General features: G+C 44.5%; 1 protein-coding gene across 1 annotated transcript in view; it reads left to right on the top strand.

The window, feature by feature from the left end:
* The window catches only part of HTR4 (5-hydroxytryptamine receptor 4), a gene marked incomplete at both ends in the record, with an annotated part of 129754 nt that overhangs the window by 72777 nt on the left and 35589 nt on the right, over positions 1–21388 (top strand). The window contains 2 exon segments of the mRNA XM_080626923.1: positions 3037–3190; positions 4576–5144. Coding sequence (XP_080483049.1) covers positions 3037–3190; positions 4576–5144 — 723 coding nt within the window.

Genomic DNA, 21388 nt, shown 5'->3' on the forward strand with positions numbered 1-21388 from the left:
GGGAAGAAATATGAGAGCTTAAGATGTCATTTTTGCAGGCATAATTTTTACTCTAATGGCCTTTAATAGCATGTACAAGTCAGTGTAATGCTGTCAGCTGCAGCAGAGATAGAGGTATAGAAATGTAATAGCTCAAACTGCTTGGAAGAATTGTTTTCCTGCTGTAGTTAATTAGCAATGTGTCGTGGTTTTCCTGTTCTGCTTGCTTATTCAACTTTTGAAATGGTAGCTGGTGTCTTGGCTGTTCTTTCCCATTTATTCATTGAATTTCTTCTTTTCCTTTTTCTGCAAATAAGTGTAGTCTCTTGTGACTTGAGTAACTTGCCATCAGGCATGTTACAGGACTCCTTTGATGTCCAGCACTGGGTAGCACTTTGTGTTAGGTATCTCTCTGACAGTAAACGATTAATTATGCCAGCTCTATCTCCATTGTGTTTAGAGTCAGAAGAGCAGTTGCGCGTAATGCCAAGAGAAGCACCATCTGTTCTCATAAGCACTCAAAAACATTACCGAAAATACCTGTTTGAATTCGAAGGTCAGTTTATTTCCTGGGGAAAGGAAATCTGGAGAGCAGGGGAAATCCAAATGCAATAAGCTGTAGCAACAGAGGACAAGGTTGTTCAAACACATTGTGGCTGTCATGAAGAGGGTAATTATCCTAGGAACAAAGGAAATATTTATTCTATCCTCTGAAATCAGTAAGATACTGAAATCTGACCATGATGGTCCTCATTGTCTGATAGACTGAGAAAAATGCAGGTTGGAAAGGCCTTTGGAGGTTTCTGATCCATCCTTCCTCTCAAAACAGAAAAACTTAAATCTATTTTCCTTTAATTGGGTCACTCAGGGCCTTACCCAGTAGAGTTTTGCATATATTTGAGGCTGGATACCATTGCTTTCTCCAGTCATGATCCAATGAATGCAAGCTCCAAAAACTTAAGTAAATCCTGCTCCTGTAAATTATGCAGCTTCTCCTCTTCCCTCACGGAAGGAATGTGAGGGCCATGTTAGTGGGGACAGGAATCAGACCCACTGACTGCCATGGCTGTTCGTGTGAGCTCCACAAGACGAACGTTTCACCCATTGCTCTAAAATAACAGTTACTGTCAAATGCAGTATTTCTTTGGAGGTGAAACTTTTCAGAGGAACAGCCTGATTTCCATGCACACACAAAACCAGAAGGGAACGTGGAAATGATGAAATTGAAATAGTTGAATGCTTCTTTCAACATTTTTCCCCTGTGACATTTTAAATCTTATTTCAGAGAGACTTTAAAAAAACATTTTCTTTTGACACTTTGATATTTTTTCAGCCCTTTGTGTGGAATATATCAACTGATTTTATCAAAATAAAGTAATTCAGTTGATTCCACATGACAAAAAAAAAAAAAAAGTCTTAAAAATTTCAGAAATTCATATATTGTTTGCCTGTTCAGCACAAAACTTCTGGTTCCCACTCAAATCTTGATGAAACAAGTTAAGGACTTCAAGGTCATCACTCTAATACAAACACATAAACTGTGTATATGTGTTTTTTCACATATGTCATATTTTAATGTGCTGCTGGCACTTAGAAATCCTCATGGGCATCTCCTCAGGCTAGGGGTCCAGCTTTAGCGTGTGTTTCCCAATTTTATGTCTCTAATTCATGATTCTGCTGACCTCATAAAACAGCAGTGAGGCTCTCTCTACATACACATTGGACCTTGATGTTGAGGCTTGACTCAGAAACATCTCTGACAGATAATTCAGTCCCTTTATAGTTACTGAAAATGTAGCCACATCTTCAATGCAGTGCTCATATCCTATGGGGCCCCATGTTACAGAACTTCTGTGCTTGCCAAACCTGGAAGCTACATCTACCAGATGATAGTTATTCATTCACTAAGAAAATGTATTCATCAGGCACATAGCCGAATGATAGGTTTAGTTATTTAGAAGACCTGAGAATTTATGGGCACTTCATGTGTCTCTGGACCCCAGTTTGTTGTCACAGCTCTGGGCACATCTGTACTGCTCTGTTTCTACAAAGCGTGCTGAAATCCCCAAATCTGAAGATCAAAAATATATCATGGGGAACCTGAGACAGACTGTGAGGTCAGGACCACCAAAAAGCTGCAATAGGATGATATGATTGCTCATCTGCTAAGCTTATGAGTATAAGCTAATTTCAGAGCAATTAGATTTCCAGTTTGAGGTTTGATACGCCTTCCTGATGTAGAAATCTGCTAGCAAGTGGGTAGCTCAGGGACCAAACAAACAGAAGAGCTGTTTTATTATCTCTTTGTGAAGGCATTTTTAGTTCATGGCTAGTTGTTATATTAAGAGAAGGGGCCTGTTGTACTATGAATATATTGGATGTTTCAGGAGGAGAAAAGACTGTGCAGAGCATGTCCCCTTGACAGTGAAAAGACTAGAAGCCCCATTTGCCCTGTCCTTGTGGCAGAAGGTTCACGTCCAACCAGACAAGAGACAGATTTCTGGGAGGTAGAAAGGGAGTTTGGTTATGGAAAAGCACACTTTATTTCACTGACATTTTCACGGCTTTGAAACACTTTTGTAATTTGCAATAACAGCTTTTGCAGTCTTGTCAAAATAAATGTCCATTGCAGTTAGGAAAACCCCAACATTTACTCAGTTATGGCTAAATGGGAGGAAGGTGTTCTCATTCATCACAGTAAGGAGGGTGCAGACAGCTTTGTGACTAACTGCAGAGGAAGAGGAGGGATGAAGTCACTCCCTTGCTCCGCTACCTCAGACAAACCACAGCATTGATCTGTGCCTCATTTTCCCTAGCTGGAAAACAGAAAATACTAGCTTTCCCCTGTAAGGCACTCTGAAACCTTATTTATTCCTGCTGTGAAAATATCCTGAGCTCTTTGTGTAAGAGGCAGTCAATGGAAACAGGCTGCAGGCTCATTTTTTCTCTACTTTGAAAGGCAGGAGAAACAACCTGGAGAAAATACTTTACAGCTTTATTTTTAGAAGACATGGATGTCTCCTTTGATGACTGCTGGTCTCACTTTTCTCCTTGCAGGTACTATGCTATCTGTTGCCAGCCTCTGGTTTACAGGAACAAGATGACTCCATTGCGCATTGCTGTAATGCTTGGAGGGTGCTGGGTAATCCCGACATTTATTTCTTTCCTCCCTATCATGCAAGGCTGGAATAGCATTGGCATCATTGATCTGGTGAGTAGCTAAGGGGGAACACCAACCTGATACCAAATATATTTGGTGCTGAATATTCTTCTTTAAAAACAAATATTCAGAGAAAAGAAAGCAAGAGAGGCTGAAAGAGAAAATTCATGTTAGCAATGCAGAGGGGCTGCTGAATTTATGGAGGATGTCTTTAAGGGGGTTTGAAACGACTGTCCTGCAAGGATTGATACGAAGACAGTGATGGCTCCGGGAGAGGATTTCAAATCTGTTAATCAGTTCAGCGAGTAGTCCTTCAAAAACATGCCAAGCCCCAGCTGGCTCCTGATGGGTACCTCAGGAGTTCTTAGTTCACCTTGACCTTCTTGCCATGCTAGTGAAGTTTGAAGAGCCAGGAAACCCAAACTTCCCCAGAAGGGACAGCATTTTGGGCCAATTCTATCAATATCCCTGTCCTGTTGTGAGCCTAGAAGGAGGGGAGAAGGTGAAGTTCCCCTGTGCAAGTCATTTCAGCAGGCGTCAGTTTTCCCTGTTGCACTTTGGCTCCACTTGCAGGATCCCATCTACAGGGACAGGAGTTAAGAGCTGCAAATGTGCTCTCCTTCTAGTGTAGAGATGCAGGAATTAAGAATGGCAAACTGTGAAAACACCTTGTTTAGAAGAGCTTGTTTAGAGAGATGTGGCATCCTCTATGCCAAGTCTTAGCCAAGGAGCTGTGAATACTTTTTGGCTCATGGAGAATAACAGGTGCAAGCTGCCCAGCCTCTAGACAAGGTGCTAAAGCCAAAATTGCTTCTAGACAACCACCTTCAGGACATGCATGCATGCAGCAAGTCAATGATGAGATCTCAGACAATGGACTCAATCTACAGACTTCTCTCTCTGGCTGCTGCCACCAGCCTTGTTCCTGGGAAGTTCAGTGTCACCCCCAGCCTGAAGCTGCCCTCCCGTTGCTGCAGCCTGGTCCCTTTCCTGCCCATCTGGTCCTCCCCTGATACCCCTGTGGGATTTGACTGGGTGGAACTTTGCATCTGTGGTGTAAAAGCACACCCTGAACAGAGCAGTGAGCACTGCAGAAAAACATGGCAGAAAGTGAAGTTGCTCCCCTTTGCTGTGTCTGAACTGGGGAGTTACACTGATTTTCACTGGCCAGGTTGAGGCGTGCTCTGCAATGCTGGAGCTGCAACATGGGCTGCTCCAGAAGACCTGAGGGCCTGCAGTACCACAGAGCCCACAGTGTGAGCATAGGCAGGATAGGCAGCAGGGGGTAAGGCAGGTACTGTGGATGGGAGAGGGGAGGGAGTAGATAGTATCAGAAAGCGGTGGTGAGGTCCCCTAGGAAACAGGCTGCTGGTATTGGAGAAGAGCTGAACTTCTTTCCTTCTTCTCTGTCCTTGTTCTTCCTGCCCCTGTCCCAGATTCAGCAAAGGCAGTTCAACAAGGCTTCCAACTCCACCTACTGCATTTTCATGGTCAACAAGCCATACGCCATTACCTGCTCCGTGGTGGCCTTCTACATTCCCTTCCTCCTGATGGTGCTGGCCTACTACCGCATCTACATCACAGCCAGGGAGCACGCCTGGCAGATCCGGGTGCTGCAGCGCGCAGGGGCCCCCACCGACGGCCGGCAGCACCACCCGGACCAGCACAGCACACACCGCATGAAGACTGAGACCAAAGCTGCCAAGACCCTGTGCATCATCATGGGGTGCTTCTGCCTGTGCTGGGCCCCTTTCTTTATCACAAACATAGTGGACCCTTTCATAAACTACACCGTGCCAGGGAAGCTGTGGACGGCTTTCCTGTGGCTGGGCTACATCAATTCAGGGTTGAACCCTTTCCTCTACGCCTTCCTGAACAAGTCTTTCAGACGTGCCTTCCTCATCATCCTGTGCTGTGGTGATGAGCGATACCGAAGGCCTTCCATCCTGGGGCAGACGGTCCCGTGTTCCACCACCACAATAAATGGATCAACTCATGTACTAAGGTGAGTGTTTCTCGGATGCTGCAAAATGCCTGTAGACACAAGAAAGAGTACTTCTCTAGAGTTTTTGTAGAGGTTTGGTTTCACTTTGCATTTGAAATATCTGATTGATTGAATGTTTAAAAGGTGAAGGATGCAAGAGAAGCAGCCAGAAATCCTTAGGGTGCTCAGACAACCTGGTTTTGTAGATGGCAGACATGTCTTGGCATGCACACTTTCTCTAGAGGTGTGTTCAGGGAAGAATAGAATACAGAGGCTGTGTATGCATTTTGGCAAGCCCTGCTGTCTGGTCTGGTGGGAACAACTTGACCCCATGGGGAGTACCTTGGGGATGCTGCCTGCTCTGTCTTCTCTAGGAAAGAGATCATGACACCTCTCATTGCCCCTTCCCTTCCTTTGATGGCCCACCAGCCACTGCTGCAGCTTCTGAACTAATGAAAGGCAGAGGATGAACTTCCCCAAACACTGTGATCCTGGGACACGTCAGTGGGTCTCTGGGAGGAGGGGGGCTTGCCATTTTGTTTGAGCAGCTCAGCAGTTCCCAGGGTGTCTGCCTTGCACTGTAACCCAGTCAAACTCCCAAACTCTGTGGGAGCCCCAGGAGCTGAGCATGCCTTGCGTGGGCTACAGCCTGGTGTTGACAGCTTGGGGTCCCAGTGAATTTGAGCCCCACACCATTCACTGAGTACCACAATGTGTTCGTTGCAAGAGGAGAGGGTGTGGACTCTGCACTGTGGGGGTAGAGAGGGGTTTGGAGGTCTCTGTGGTGTGAGACACACTCTGCTGTCTTCTCATCAAGAGGAGAGGTGGGAGGCAGAGCACAGGAGGAAGGGAGGGAAGAACAACTATCTCCCGTAATATCAGAACAAACTGCAGACTCTGGATAAAACTAGAGATGTTTCTATGCAGCTTTCTAGAGGAGATTTGGTTCTTTTGCTAGATGGATTCTTGGCTCTTCACATGCAGATAAAGGATTTGTTAACTGTATTCAGAGCTGAACCTGCCCAGAGACTAAATCAGACACTGAGCACTTCCCAGCTGAGCCTCATCTGCAGGTTTGCCCTAAGGTCTCTTCTGCAGTGATTGCTGGCTTTGGAAAGAGTCCTGAGCTGTTTAATGGATGAAAGATGGGGCAGGACTTGTCACAGCCTTGAGACAGACCTCTCAAGCTTTCTAAGTCATGAAGGAGACTGCAACATATTTATCTTCTGCTGATTAAAAACTGTTTGGGGGCCATGGTCCTAGAGCCCTCTGTGATGGATGCCTGGCACTGTGCCATGCTCAGCCTGTGTTTCTGTCAGAGCTGTGCTCCCAGGGACAAGGCTGATGCTCCTCTGCTGTGGTTAGGAGGATTGAGAGAGCAGCCCTTGTTGGACTCAGCTTTCCATCCCGCAGTGAGCCAGCCGGTACCTCTGGCTGGGGAGCCATAGAGATAAATGCTGGAAACACATCCCTGCATGAGTCTTGGCCACTCAGGCCAGCTGGGGAGGCTCTGATGAGCTGCAGTAAATGATGGATTTCACCATGGAGCTGAGATCAGGCATTCCTCATTCTAGCTTCTCACTCCCACTTGTACCACTCTGCTCCCACGTGCAACTTTTCCATGGAAATGTATAACAATCCTGTCAATCTAGGTGTGACAACCATCATATTTGTAAGAAGCAAACCTGTGCAGGGCATCTTGTCCACTTCTAGCTTTTTGCAAGTACTTTGATGGATAAAAGCATGTTGCTTCTCTTCAACATACTACATGCACAAATCAGATTACCTTCTGCCTTTCTGTGTCGCTCCACCTCTGCAGAAGGCACTCGCTTCCTGCTGCCACATCCCTTCCTCCCTCCCTGAATCCCTGGAGGGATTCAGCTCTGTGCATCAGCACTTCAGAGAGCAATTATTTTCTGTTGTCCTCAGCTTTGTAATGGATGAGAAAAGTGTGACTTCTTTGCCTGGTGCAGATTAAGCACTGGTGCTGATGGAGGTGTGGGGATTAAAGCAAACCAATGAACTGTAGGTTTTGGACAGTTAATATTACTTGAGAAATTTTCATTTCTTCAGTGCTTCTTTCTTAAATGTAGAGAAGATTGGACTCAACGTGGATGGAGGAGAAATTTAGTCAGGTGGGTTCTCTGAAGATGTAATGTATATTTCTTTACTAGTTTGGATATATAAAGGATTTGTGCCTAGTAACTGACATACTGAAACCTTCCTGTATGGGCTGACTTCATACCAACCCAACTGAGAAGCTGCATGGGCAGCGCCTGGCTCACGCACTTCTTTTCCAACCTCAAAGCTGTTTCTTCCTGACCAAGAACTTCAAATGGGGAGGTTGCACAAGTGAGATTTTACAGCTGGTTTTTGTACCCTGTCAGGGTGAACAGTGAGGAGCGGGAAAGGCCTCGTGCTGAGTTCCTTCCCCAAAACCTGCAGAGATTAGTATTTTGTATTAAGCTGACATGGGTCATTTAGCCTCAGAGGGAGTCAGGACTAGGTAGGTTGGGATTTTTAATTCCTCTCCACTTCCAATCTTGAGAAGATCTGAACTTTCCTTCAATTGTATCTGTCCAAACAGTTCTGTCCTTGCTCACAGTCAACTCATAGGTGCATTTCCAAGTGCAAGAATATGCTTGTCACTTGAAACTCAGGCTCTTGCTCTTAGAGGCACCTGACCTGTGAGAGTGCCTTCTAGGGAAGGGACAGCATTTCTCCTATTCTTCTTCTGATAATTTTAGTGTCACAATGTTATGACATTACCATTTTGGGATTTTTCACATTTATATTAGGAATGGGAAAAAAAGAAGAAGGAGGAGCAGAGTGCAATAAAACACGGCAGTGAGAAGAGGCAGATGCTCTCACCACACGCAGACTGAGACCACTTGGGAAGCAGTTCTCATTCCTTCTTTCTTTTATAACTTATTTTTCAAGTGATCTATGAAGACTGGTGCTCTGGGTGACCCAGCAGGGAGAGACTTTGTACAGCACTCCTTGGGCCAGACCCAACCGCAGTGGCGATGGTGCAAGGCAAGCGACTGCACAGTGGCTCAACTATGATATGAGAGTGACCGCAGCTTTCTTATTTCCCTGGCAACCCCCTCACTTTAAGTTATGAACCAGAAGATGGGGGAAGGATTTTCTGTCACCCATTTAGTTCTTGAACTTTCCACCAGCTGGTGTGAGAGACATACGTTCGTTGGGCATAGTAAGACGTGACACAAAACGTGTTCTGAAGATGTCACGAGCAGCTGGGAGATAGGATTTGGTCAGAATTGAATGTGTGTATGATGGGAAAGAGTGTTAGAATTCAATATTCAGTTTTGAGAGAAGATTTTGGTTTGCCTGTTTTCCAATTTTGCTTTCTGCAAGCGTAGGAATTGCCAGAACCCCTTTTTTTTACCCCTGAATATTCACCTATTTCAATTCTAATGTGTGCCATCGACTGCAAAATTCAGTCAGGACACAGGCAAATGGTGAATTGAAATTTGCAGGTGTGGCTACAATCTGAAATTCACACCCTATTCATTTTTCAATGGTTGAGATTGCAATGCACATGTCATATACAAAGTTTTGTTTCTCTGGCTACAGCACAAATTGTGTAATTCACTGTAAATATTTGCAATTCATAGCTCTAATAACCTGTGGTTTGGAATATCATTCATTGAGAGGACTAGGGAATCATTCTGAATAATGAGTGGATAGGAGAATTTGCAATGAGCACTCAACTAACGTATGGCAAAAATTAGTACAATTATTAACTGCAATAGATATGGGTTTCTGGATGACTGTAGCATTTGTTCAGTTCTGTGCACCATGAGAGTGAAAACAAAATGCCATAATCATCTGAACAATTCTGTCTTCCCATTTAACCATATTGCTTGCATATCTTTTGTTACACAGAGATATTTATGCAACACAAACCAACAAACTCATGCCTTCGTGAATCATTAAACTCTCATTTTGCACAGGTGGATGGGAACCCAGATCAGCATTGCTTGAATTCTTGGAAAAAACAAGTTCTGAATTTTGCCACAGCAAAGATGAATTTGAGTAACATATATTTGAGCAATGATTGGAGTAGGCAAACTCTGGAATGCTTGAGTCTAGGAGTCCACTTTGGTGCATTCCCCGTTTCCTCTCAGAAGTGCACAGTTCAGCGCAGTACAGTGTATTGGTCTCTCCAGGGAAAGATACAGTGAGTGGTTTATTTACTCATTTTCCATCAGAGACAGGTCTGCTCAGGCAAAGCCAATGCCAGTTTTATTTCTCCAAAGTAAAACACATCCTGATTTGCCTTTTAGAAGAGCCAAGAGGAACAAAGTGAAAAAAAAGCAGCCGCACGTTGGGGGCTGGAAGTTCATTGTCTTCATAAATACAGAATTACATTAATAAGCCAATCAGCCCACACTCGTATCAGCACTCTGCTGGTGCATAAAACACTGGGAGAAGTGTGCAGTAAACCACGGTGTGCAGCCAGCACTTGACGCCAGAGCTCTGCTGTGGAGTCTTATTGGTCCCAGGAGGGAACATGAGTAATTGTGCCAGTAAATCTCCCAAGCTGCAGCGAGCTCTGGTGATTCCTGGCTGCTGCTGGAACTGGCAGCACAGCAACTCAGGTCTCCAGTTCTTAGAAGTTTAGCAACTCCATGGCTTACGGATCTATTGGAATACAAATAAATTCACCCTGGCTGTAGGGAGGAGAAGGTCAGAGCTCCTGTGGAGCAGAGGAAGAAGTGATGTGTGCCTATCAGTGATTTCATGGACTGCAGTTGTGGCTGGACTCAGAAAGCACAGAGATTAGTTACTCAGAGCTGCTTTCTGGTGGAACCAGCAGGTCTTTCTCAAGGATTTACAAGTAAAATAACTCCTCCTGTTCTGCCTCCTCCTGTTCTTCTTATCTCTTATCCTTCCTTAGGCACTAAGACAGCCGCAGAGACTGCAGAGCTTCCCGAGGCAGAATAACAGACTCGCTGCCGAGGTTCAGAAAGCCCCAGCAGATCCCACCGCTCCTCCACAGCAGCAGCCAAGGGGCTTGCCCAGCCCAGCACAGCCCAGCCGACAGCCTGGCCAGTGCAGGCTCCCAGTCCTCTGCTCGCGTGCTTCTCCTCCAGCCCTCCTGAGGCAAAGACGTCCCTTGGTGGTTGGCAAAGCTCTTCCAGCACGGGCGCTTCGTTGGCAAAGGTGCATTTAGCCTCAGATGGGGACACACACCTTCGTTACCGCACTTTCCCATGGAACAGAGTGGTGGCTGCTGGCACCGGCGGAGGTGTTTTGGAGAAAGGAGGGACTGCAACAGCGGGCATGGGGGGGCAGGTCAGGCACAGCCAGGGTAATATCTCAGACCTCCCTGCTGGAGTTCCTACAAACCATTTCAGTATCAGCAGAGAAGAATCTTGAGCCCAGATCTGCTGCTGCATGATGCTAGATATTTTCCTCCCCTCTGTTTTCTCTCTTTCTCTCTCTTACATGTGCATGGAAATCATGGAGATGCATAATTAGGTAACCCAGCGGGAATTAATTTCTGGAAAGGAGGTGTTTGCAGGCTGCGTTATCAGGGAAGTGTTGCACTCTGTTGCGTTGGTGATGTTGGAAAGAGTACCGTGCGCGAGGGCTGCAGCGGAAGCCTGGAATTCAGCTCTGGGCTGCAGCAGCAGCCAGCCAGGCTGGGCAAGGAAGGGCTTCAGAGCGGCTTAAGAAAAAAACAGAAACAATCAAAAAATGAAGAAAAATGAGATATTTCAGTAAATGCACAACTCTTCTTGGATAAACTTGTAAAAGGCTCTGATCTTTAGCTGTCCCAGGGGTGAAAGATGAAGGCTTGGGTTCAAACTCAGGATGTCTTACTGCCCTCAGCTTCAAAGCCAGCTATCTACGTTGCTCATTCACTCTTCTAGGCCGCCTGGAGGCTCGACCATATTAGCTGAAAGGGTAAAATCCAATATTTATGATTCTTCCAGAGTTTCTGAAGGTTTTTTGGCTTTGCTTTAAGGAGAAATAGGCAAGCAGCAGGTAGGCACCTGGGTGCACAAAATTCACAAACAGGCCCAAGAAGGGTACAAAAACCATCAATAACAAAAATGGTGTTTTAGCTTGGTTTGACCAAATTTGCAATTGAAGTGGAAGTGAATCTTCACTGTGACTTAATTTGTAAACACAAAGGATGCACGTCTTTGATTTAAAATTGATTTTTCTTTATTTTAGCACTCACTACAACATGAATTCCCTTCCAAATCTTTCCTCCTTTACACAAAGTGAACAGATTTCGCCATAGATGTTCTGTGATCTGTTTTTCTTATCACTGAAGTATCGTTTAGAAAAGAATTCCAGTGGCAGGGTACTACTGCCCAAAGCTATACTGTTATGTAGAACAAAACCAGGTCGTTAGAGTTAAAATTCCTGGCTGGCAGGACCTGCCTAGGAATTTTAATGATGCTGCAAGATGGATCAGAGCTTTGACATATGTTACCATCTTCTTCGCTACAAGTTCATTAGCCCCAAGACGGATCATTTGGACTTGGTCTGCTCTTTCCTTCATTGCCTCATTGCTTGCTGTTTCACACTGGATTTCCATAGGTCATTTTGGAGGCACGGTGTAAGCAGCATATATTTTGCTGTGCTTGTGAGACTTGGAGCAATTACAGGCTGCTAAGTTTGAGGATGCGTGTTGTAATTTCTCCAGCAGTTGCCTTATTAATGGGTCCAATAGGCAAGAACTTCACCCCTTTGTGAATGTGCTGATGAAGCACATTCCCACTAAGCTGAGCAAAAGCTTGAGAAACACAAGAAACGATGACATGCGCCTGCCACCTCCGTCCCCTGCAAATTTGGGGGGTTTATGCAAGTCCTTTTTTTTTGACAGGATTTTAGTGGAAACTCTCTGTTGAGAGGCACAAGTAATTTTTGTTAGCAAAGAAACTGATGAAATACTGCTGGGGTGCAGCTGCTGCCTTTGTATATGTTTGGGCTGGGGGGATTTTGATTTTTCTCATTGATGGCAGGGATTTATTTTGCTTCATCTTAGCAAATAGCTGCAAACATTATGTTTGCCTGCAAACTACCATGCTCCTGTGATTGAGTAACTCTGGTTAGCAGGCCTGTGGGGAGCCACTCTCAGCTGACTATACCCTGCAGGAGGACCTGAGGAAATGTCCTTTTCTGTGCCTGGGAGGGCTCTGTCCTTAGAGACCCTTCAGCACTTAGCAAGAGGCACAAGAAAAGCTAATGATTTTTTTCATGCAATAGACATAAATCTTGGTGGACTTCCCTTTATTTGCAGTAGTGTCATTTATCATCAGCTGTGGGTGCCTGGATAAGCAACGCTGACATTCTTGGGTGCTCTCAGGCAGCCTTTTTGACCAGTCTTTCACTCTTTCCCTGTTACAAGTATGCAAGGCTAGCATTAGGCATGGCCAAGAGTGTACATCATGCAGCACGAGCACTGCTGGAAGAGTATCACATGAGTGGCTCTATGGGTCACTCTAGAGGCTGCTCTTTCCTTGTACAGAGCCACACTAAGAAGAGAAGCCTCGTGAGACCTCTTCATCCCAAGGTGTGAAATATTATATCAATCCAAACATTTAAAGAGGGTGACTTCAGAGGTGACAAAGAGTGTTTCTGTCTTTTGGCACAGCCCTAGGGCTGAGCCCTCTGGGCAGTGCAATCAGAGATTGCTCAAGATGAGTTTTCCACTCTGATCATTTCAGTTCAAGTCTCAGTTCCCCATGCCAGCAGAAGCAGCACCGCATGGCTTCGTACCACAGCCAGAGCATGGCTGGCTTGTTTCACCTTGCACAATGGAAACTGAGAGGGGATCTGATTGCTGTCTTTAGATGCATCAAAGGATAAAGCCTGGGAAGGGAGGAATTATTTCAACTAAGGAATAATCCTGTCACAAGAACAAATGGATATAAAGTGACCAGGAATAATTGCAAGCATGGAATTTTACAAGTTGCCCGCCGTCATGGTAGTGATTGTTTGAAACAACCTCTTTGTAAAATTAGTGGAGGAAAACGTATAATTTTTAACAAGCTGAAGCTTTTTCAATTTACAAAAATCATCTTATTTATGGTATGACTGTGCTAGCAGGAAGCTGCCTTTGGAGCCCATAAACACCTGCTTTTGCCTTAATTCTGATCCTTGTGGAAACCAGGAGAGCTGAACCGCTTCAGGTCTTGTCAATACCTGACCATACTGCTTATGTAAAGTCCAGCTTTCTCCCCCATCCTGCTGATTTTACATCCATCAGGGAACATCAAGAGAAACAGAAGTTGTCCCAGTTTCCCAGAAGACCTCATGAACGGGGTTCTTGTGCTTCCTACCTTACTATTCCCCTCTGGCAGTGGCTGCAGTACAGTCAAGTTCATAACCCTGTGGGTCAGCAGCTTGATATCCAGAGGTGCTTCTGTCGCATTCCCAGGATCCAAGTTCGGCAGAAAATCGCACCCACAGATAAATAGAAAGGAAGGACATTGTCCTTAAATGATGGTGTCCAGACTTTCTGATCTAGAATGTGGTATAAAAAAATCCGAGAAGACAGACTAATGTCTGTCTCACTGGTAAATGTGAGATTATGAAAGTAGCTCTCGATTCTCCAAGCTAATTCTATTTTATGAGGTCGCAATTTGCAAGAAGTATGATATGTTTGACTTGGTACCTACATCAGCATGGCGTGTATTAACTAGATCACCCCTTTGGTTTGTAAATCATATAAATTGCCATCTGCTAGTGGATGTATATCTAGTAGGACTCTTCAGGAACAGGTCTTGGTCATAAGCAATTTACTTTTAATCTCCTCTCTGGAGAAAAACAAATAATTTCTGATAACATATTCAGATAGCACCAGATTAGATGACTAACAGTAATATGATCAAGCAGCACAGGGCTACTCTGCCTTCTGAATTACTTGGTTAGCTGAGCACAAGGAAAATGTTTCTACAATTACAGAAACATGGTCTTTATGGCTGTGCCTTTTTATGGCTGTGCCTCTTGGCACACTGAGCACAGACCACATGCTAATACAATGAACAGCCAGTATAAAACAGGCTTCAATGCTGAATATCAGCTCCTGCTTGCTACTGAGCCTGAAAGGTGAAGGGGGCTGTTCCACAGACATGGAACCAATGCTGCCTGCATACCCAGCTCAGGCAGGGCTGGCAGAGGGGTACCATGCTCCATGAGGATGCTGGAAACAATAACATATGGTTAAAGGTTTCAAATAGAGGCTGTATCAAAATAGTCCTGACAGACAAACTATTTATCGTCTACTAGAAAAGTAGAGAGACAAGTCTGCTTGTGCTATGTAAGTCTAATGCACAGATGTGTAGCAAGGGAAAGACCTGGAGGTTTAAAGTGCACAAACTTGCATCAGACAGAGAGTATTAATTTTTAAAAACATAGATCATAAGCCACGACCACTGATTCTCATGCAGCTTTCTTCCACTAGAAATTTAAGAGTTAAGATTGTATTTCTTTGTAATAACCTCTTTAGTTCAAGAACAGGTATTGAACACAAGAATGAGTTCAAGGGAGACCCACAGCCTGTTCTGTTCAGGACATACTGGGTGATGACAGGAGTCTCTGCTGGTTGAATAACATGGTCTCCAGGATGGAGATGTCCTCAGTCCCTTTGCTTTCAATCCATTGCTTTGTTGTACTAGCTCTGAGGGCACCCAGCAGGGTGCAAGTTCAGCATTGCTCTGGATGCTGCACAATTTCAGTGATGCTGAAATAACCCGTCTTACTTCTCTAAATACATTTCTTTTCTTCCTTTGCTCTTGTTTCCCAGTTTCTCCTTCAGAGTGGGTATGTGATGGCATGTACAGTGCATACAGACGTCTCATCTCATTCTGCCATTTAAACCTAGGCTGGACAAAGTAGTTAAAAATAGTACAGGGAGACAATCTTGTACGAGGGAAAAGGCTCAGACTGGTGAATTAGAATATAGCGCTTATTAGGTCTTTTCCTTTGCTGATGTTGTTAATCTTAGTCAAGAGATAATTTGGGTTTCACTTAGATTTCATTATTCTATAAAAATATAGGAGATCATTAGACCTGATACAACTGAACAAAAAGAGTTTTGTTGTTTCTTGAAGGAGCTTTCTTGTCATTTTTTATGAAGCTTTGCCAATATTTACAATCAAACTTATGTTCCAGCTTCCCTTGCATGATTTTACAACTTGGCATCAGTCTTCTCCACAGTAACAGCCTTCTAGTGTAACATTCACAAATACTGTGACTAGGAGTTGTGAAGGATCATGAGCAGGGCACAGAGTGCTATAAATATCAGGCTCAAACAGGAGATATCGGCTGAGTCAGGAAGTGCAGGCTGAGATTATACAATCTGCTCTGCAGCATGGAAGATTCCCTTGGATCTGCGAATCTAGATGTTCCACAACAGTAGAAGTTATCACCATAAAAATAGTTTCACACACAGCCAAGTGCTTGGATGTATGTTTCTCTGTGCAGCATCAAACAACCTACAAACACAAAAAGATGGAGCATCATCATGTGCACAACTGTCTTGTCCTTCCTTCCCCCTCTCCCTCATCTGAAGAAAGATGTATTTGTGTATCTCCTGACTTCTGCAAGGAGGTGACAGCACAGGGTCCCTGCAGCAGCTGGTGGCACCCAGAGTTCCTCCAGGCAGCTGATGTGCTGCCAAGGAACCTGAATCCACCCTGGGCAAAAGCATTTGCAATGGTCAGGATGTACATCCAGCATGGCAGTGCTCATGGAGATGTGTGGATGGAAAAGCAGCCGCAGCCACGGCCGGGTTGATGGGAAGTTGCAGTAAAGGTTTCTTCCCTTCCAGTCCCAGCACTGTCCTACTATTTGCTCCCCTGTGACAACTGCCTGAGCCCACTGTTCGCTGATGCTCCCTTTGCCGAGCCATGGACCATCCTTCTTAGTTCTCTTCCAGCAGCTTTCTTCTCACCGTTGAAATGCAAATGTTAAAAAGGAAAACTGGGAAAAGAAGGTGGAGAGCCAAGGCCAGTGCTACAGCCTGGCTGTTTGCTTCAGGTAGTAAAAAGCGCACACACACTCGAAGCTGCCATGAACAAAGCCAGTGCTGGGGAAGGTTTGGCTCCATTTTATGTAATAGTGACACAGAAACATCTCCAGGCTTTTTCTGTTGTCTTGTAATGTCACCCCAAGGGAAGGGAGTGGGAGCTGCCTGGCTGTTTGGCACAGAGTTGCCTTTGGGCTCCTGCTACGCAAACACCACTAGGCAGATGGGACCTGCCTGGTCACAGATACCAGCCACTTCCCACATCATTTCAAATCCAGACGTTAGAGAAAAGAATCCCCACTGCTGAGGGCTGCAAAAGAGGAAAGGAGACTCTGGCACAGTCTGGAAAATAAAGAGCAGGATTCGCACCATTAAGTGAAGGCAGCAAAGCTGTGTGTGGGTGGGAGCTTATGGCAAGATATGGTAGTTGGGAACCTCTCGAAGCTGCACTCACTGCTTGAGATACAGCCCATGCTCTACCCTTGTCGTGGTTTTGGGAAGGCAAAGCGTGTCTGTGCTTACTGAACCAACCACCAGCACACCGCATGCAGCGCACCGCCAGCTTGCGTGGGGGTGGACTGATTTTGTATTGTGGGTGTTTTCTAATGTTATTGCTGAAACCTTTCTTTGTATTTGTAAATGCAATCAGCTTTTCATTGAGGTTGGGTTATCCCCAGGGTAAGAAGTCGAGACACTAATTTCTTTCCTCTCAGCTGTCATCTGTGAAGTCTGGGGTAAGGTTCCTCCTCCCACTCCTTCCCTGCCTTTTCTTTCCCAGGGATCATTGCTAAATTTAAAAGCTGAACATTTTTAAGACTTTTTTTTTTTTTTTCCTTTTTTTCTTCTGACACTTCAAAATTCTTCTGCAAAAGGTTAAAGTCTGAGCAAAGCTCATGGGGTGACTCTGGCTCCCCTCCCTTGCTCTGCATCCCTGGGACAATGGGGCGCTGATGGCATCACATTGTGCTGTGCGGGCAGTGTGTGAGCACATCCTTCCCTGGTCCTCACTGGCTCCACACCAGTCCCACATACCAGCCAAGCCGTGCAACACCTGCCACCAAAGCAAACTGCCTGTCCCAGTACAAACCAGCTCCTACAGGGACTCCTGCCCTTGGCTAAGCAGATGCTGGCATCTGCGCTGCACCCTGTGTTGAAGGAGGCTGGTACCCTCCTTCATCCAAAACCCACTTGGTTCACCACTAATCAGGGCATTGCTGAAGACTGGTACACAGCTCAATAAATGCCTCACCGGAGGAAACCGAGAGCTTTTGATAAGAGAAAAGCTTCTTGTAATTGTACTGAGTCAAATCAAGATATTTATCTTACTTTCTACAGAGGAAAGAAGGGATTAGGGTTTTAAAATACCACAGTTTCCTTCAATTTTAGTGAGGTAATTTCTTTCAATATGTCTCTATATTGGAAAAAGAGATTAGAGCTAAGATAAACTCCCTTTTGTTATCTGGCCTAATACAAGACTCAAGATCAGAACTCTTCTGCATCAGTTTGTTTCTGTTAGGGAAGCCAAGGCACTGAAGGGCACCTTGAGCTTGGAAGTGACTGAAATATTAACTCACTTCTGTCTATTTTTAATTGCATGACTAGTGCTTTGGGTAATGAAGGCAACTGGTGTATTGTGGCAGGGCAGGAACTCACTTAAGGTTTGCTTTCTGGTCTGAGATTCACTGGGAGAACTCCTTCTGCAGGAAAGAGTGGGGATTTTGTACTTTGCGGGCCATCCAGTGAAGCTGGTCTCAGTCCAACAACCCCAGGAGCTGCCTGCCTGTCCTTGCCACCCTGCATCCTGCTCACTCTTTGTATATATCACCATCAAAACCTACATAACCAACCCCTGGCTCAGCCCTGCTACTCTCTGCAAAGCCTCTCTTAATCTGGTCATTGTTTATGAAAACTGGGAGCTAATCTTGTTCACAGAAGTTTGGTGATCCAGCTGACAGTTGGAGTGCTGTCGGAGGATGGTGCTGGAAGGAAGGGTGCCCATAGGAAAAGCAGAATAGGGGAAGAAGGCACAGGGATTACGAATCCTGCTGCAGATCGACATTTCCTCTCTGTGCAATTATTGTTGGGTTTCATTTCACTGTCTCTCTGATTCAAATGGAAACTTTAAGTAATTACATTAATTGTTGTCTTTTCCAATTAAACCTCTCTGGTCTTTGACATTCATGACTGGTTCTTATTTCTCTCAGCTTTGCGCAGCCAGTTTGCATAATGAACAATGTGTCCCCAGCATTTTGCAATCGTTGGCCTGGAATGGAAACAGTTTCCACATGGAGCCCTGGAGAGCTCTGACTGTGCTCTCCGAAGGGCTTGAAGAATGCCTCCCTTGCTGCAAAGCCTCGGCACCTACTGCGTTCTCCCACCTGCTTCCCTCCTGTTCAGCATCTGCAGCTTTCCTCAAAGTTTCCTTTCCTCTCTCCTGCAAAAGATGATGCAGGGAAACAGGAAAGGAGTGCATGGCAAAAATAGGAAAGTCATCTGTCAGGTGGGACTCATTCAGTAAAGGTGGTGTAGATTTCCACATGTTTACTTTCTCATCCTTCTAGGTCTCCTGACAGTAAAAGCCAGCAGCTCCTGTTCTGCACAAAGTGATTTGAATGGTAATTTTAATTGCTTTGGAGGCCTTGATGAAAAAGCAGGACATTAACTGCTGGGGAAAGTTCTAATCTGATTTTTCTTGAGTGTTTACTGATACAAAGCCACCATTATTGGGCTGCCTAATTCAATCCCAGCTCTGCTTCCTGAATCAGCAATACAATGCTGGATATTTATTCAGGTTTATGCACCTAAAGTAGAAAGCTTCTGCTGAAAAATGAATTTGTTCTGATGTAATGGTATTTAGTTGAGATTCTCAACAGCAGTGTCCTGTGCTGGGAATACAGGACAGGCTGAACAGCTGGTGCTGGGACTGGTGCAGTGAGATGGATGAAGTGTATAGGTTATCTGCCTCTCAGCTGTAGTTAGAACTCAGTTCCCTGTTGCACCAGGGGCTGGCATCCGATGCCCAGAGAGGAGCCCTGCTGGCCATGGCACTGTGCTCCCTGCAGCTGGGCTGCTTGACATCTCCTCCTGCCACATGGCAAAGCCCAGACCTATTGAAAACATACCACTTAAATAATTAAATGCAAGTTAATCAATTACATTTAGGTAAATAAATACATCCTTCATAATGCATGCTGACATACTGAATTTGATTCCAAGCCCTTTGGGACACTCTTCATTCATTCCAGAGGGCCAAGACAGGGTTTAAAACTAATTTTGGTACCTGGATAGATTCTATTATGGACAGCAATTTATTATCCAGCGACTTCCTTCTGTTTCAACTGCACAGCTCCCCACCAAGATCTTTCCCTCCTCACCAGAGATTAAGGTGTTAAAAAGTCACAGTCTTTTTAGGCAATGTACATCAGCATTTGCAAAGAGCTCCACATGCCCTAGGGCTAGAAACGCTATATAAATCTAAGCAATTATTGTTCTAGTCTATTGTTCCTTGTGGCAGCAGACATCTCTCAAATTCAGGGCTAATTGTTTAAGTGCATTTTAATTTTAGGTCAACTGCTTTTTTCTTTTTAATTTTTCAATGACCTTCTTACTTTCTGATTGCTGTAGGAGAATTTATGTAAGCATTATATGTACCCCCTGTTGCTCTGTAAACTCACACAGTGGCAATCTTCCCTGTTGGTGTAGTTAAATTTGCTTCTAAGGCTTTTGACAGGTCTGTGGGAGAGAAGAGCCCTGTTATTTGCAAGACATTTTGGGCAACTCTTTGGTATCTCCAGGAAGGTGTCAAGCACTTTCAGTATATCTACTGTTATTAGATTGCCTTTTACCATTCTGCCACTTTCTGGATCCTTAACTGTTGCCTGTATTTCCAGCTTCTGGGTGGCTGCTGGTGCCAACCTGCCTGGTTCACATGCCTCATCAAATTCAGGTACCTGCTAAGCCTGCTGTGAGCTTCTCTATAGTGCTCATCCACCTGTGATTTCAGTTCTTAGTCAGCTGGAAGCATTTTTCCATCTTGAACTGAACATTGCAAAACAGTAAATTCACCATTTTGAGGTTTTGGGGTTTATTTCTTTGTCACAGCAAAGATTATAGTTGCTAACATCTGCTGCTCAGTACGCATTTGCATCTTGAATAGATGACCTGACCTGTGAATTGATACAGATGTGGTTTTGCCACCAGTAAAGATGCAGTATTTCTTTATTTATGCCTTTGGGAGTACATAATGTCTTGCAAATACTACATCAACCATTGCATACAGCTGAGTAAGGCTATTCCTGCATTAGATGATGATTTCCAGTCCTTAGTTCTGCATTTCTCTTTCTCTTCTGTGGCTATCACAGGCTGCTTCAGTGTTACTATCATCTGTCATAGATGACAGCATTTTTAAAGTTCAGGTAGCCACATTTAGGAGGCAGTTTTGAAGCTCATCTTTGGTCTTGTTGCCATGTTATACCTGGCATATGATTCCTTCATTGATCACAACCCTATCAATGGATGATTGTTCTGAATTCTCCCTTTGACCCCATGCCTTCTTTTAATCCTGATTAAACTACATCATTTCTCTTGCTTAAAGAGCTCATTGAGCCATAAATGTGGATTTTCTTTTACCAATGACAAAGTAAATGTAGTCATCTCCTTTGAGATGTACAAGCTCCTTAGTATCTGAAGTCTTTTTCTTACATGATAGGGATGAATGTGGATGTATTTTCTTACTACTGATGTCAAGCCATCTGAAATCCGAATACTGTTTCACTATGAGCCTTTGTATTTTGCAGGCATTGTAATCAGAAAAGTAGTCATATTTTAACATGCAAGATTAGTAACTCCTGGCTGGGGGAACCTGTGACTGACACATGTCAGAGTTCCAAGTCTGTTTTCAAATTTCCAGAGACAAAGCATATTCTTCACCCTTTGTAGGGAACATTTCCATGATTTCTAATAGCTCTCACTATCAGGTGTTTTTTCAGGTTCTGTTTCTTCTCTAAAAATATGTCATTAATTTCTCGTGCTACCTCCAGTTAACTAATTTACTAAAAATTCCTGTCTCTTGATGTCTATATTCACGGCATCTTATACCCAAAGTCTACTTAAGTAGTTAATGAAAAGCAAGTTAACCACTCGCTATTTTACAAATCCATATTTGGATTTAACCTGTGGCCAGCAGGACAAGGGAAGTGATCATCCCCCTGTACTCAGCTCTGGTGAGGCTGTACCTTGAATACTGTGT

This window comes from Psittacula echo, assembly GCF_963264785.1.
Source record: "Psittacula echo genome assembly, chromosome: 11".
NCBI classification, from domain to species: Eukaryota; Metazoa; Chordata; class Aves; order Psittaciformes; family Psittacidae; genus Psittacula; species Psittacula echo.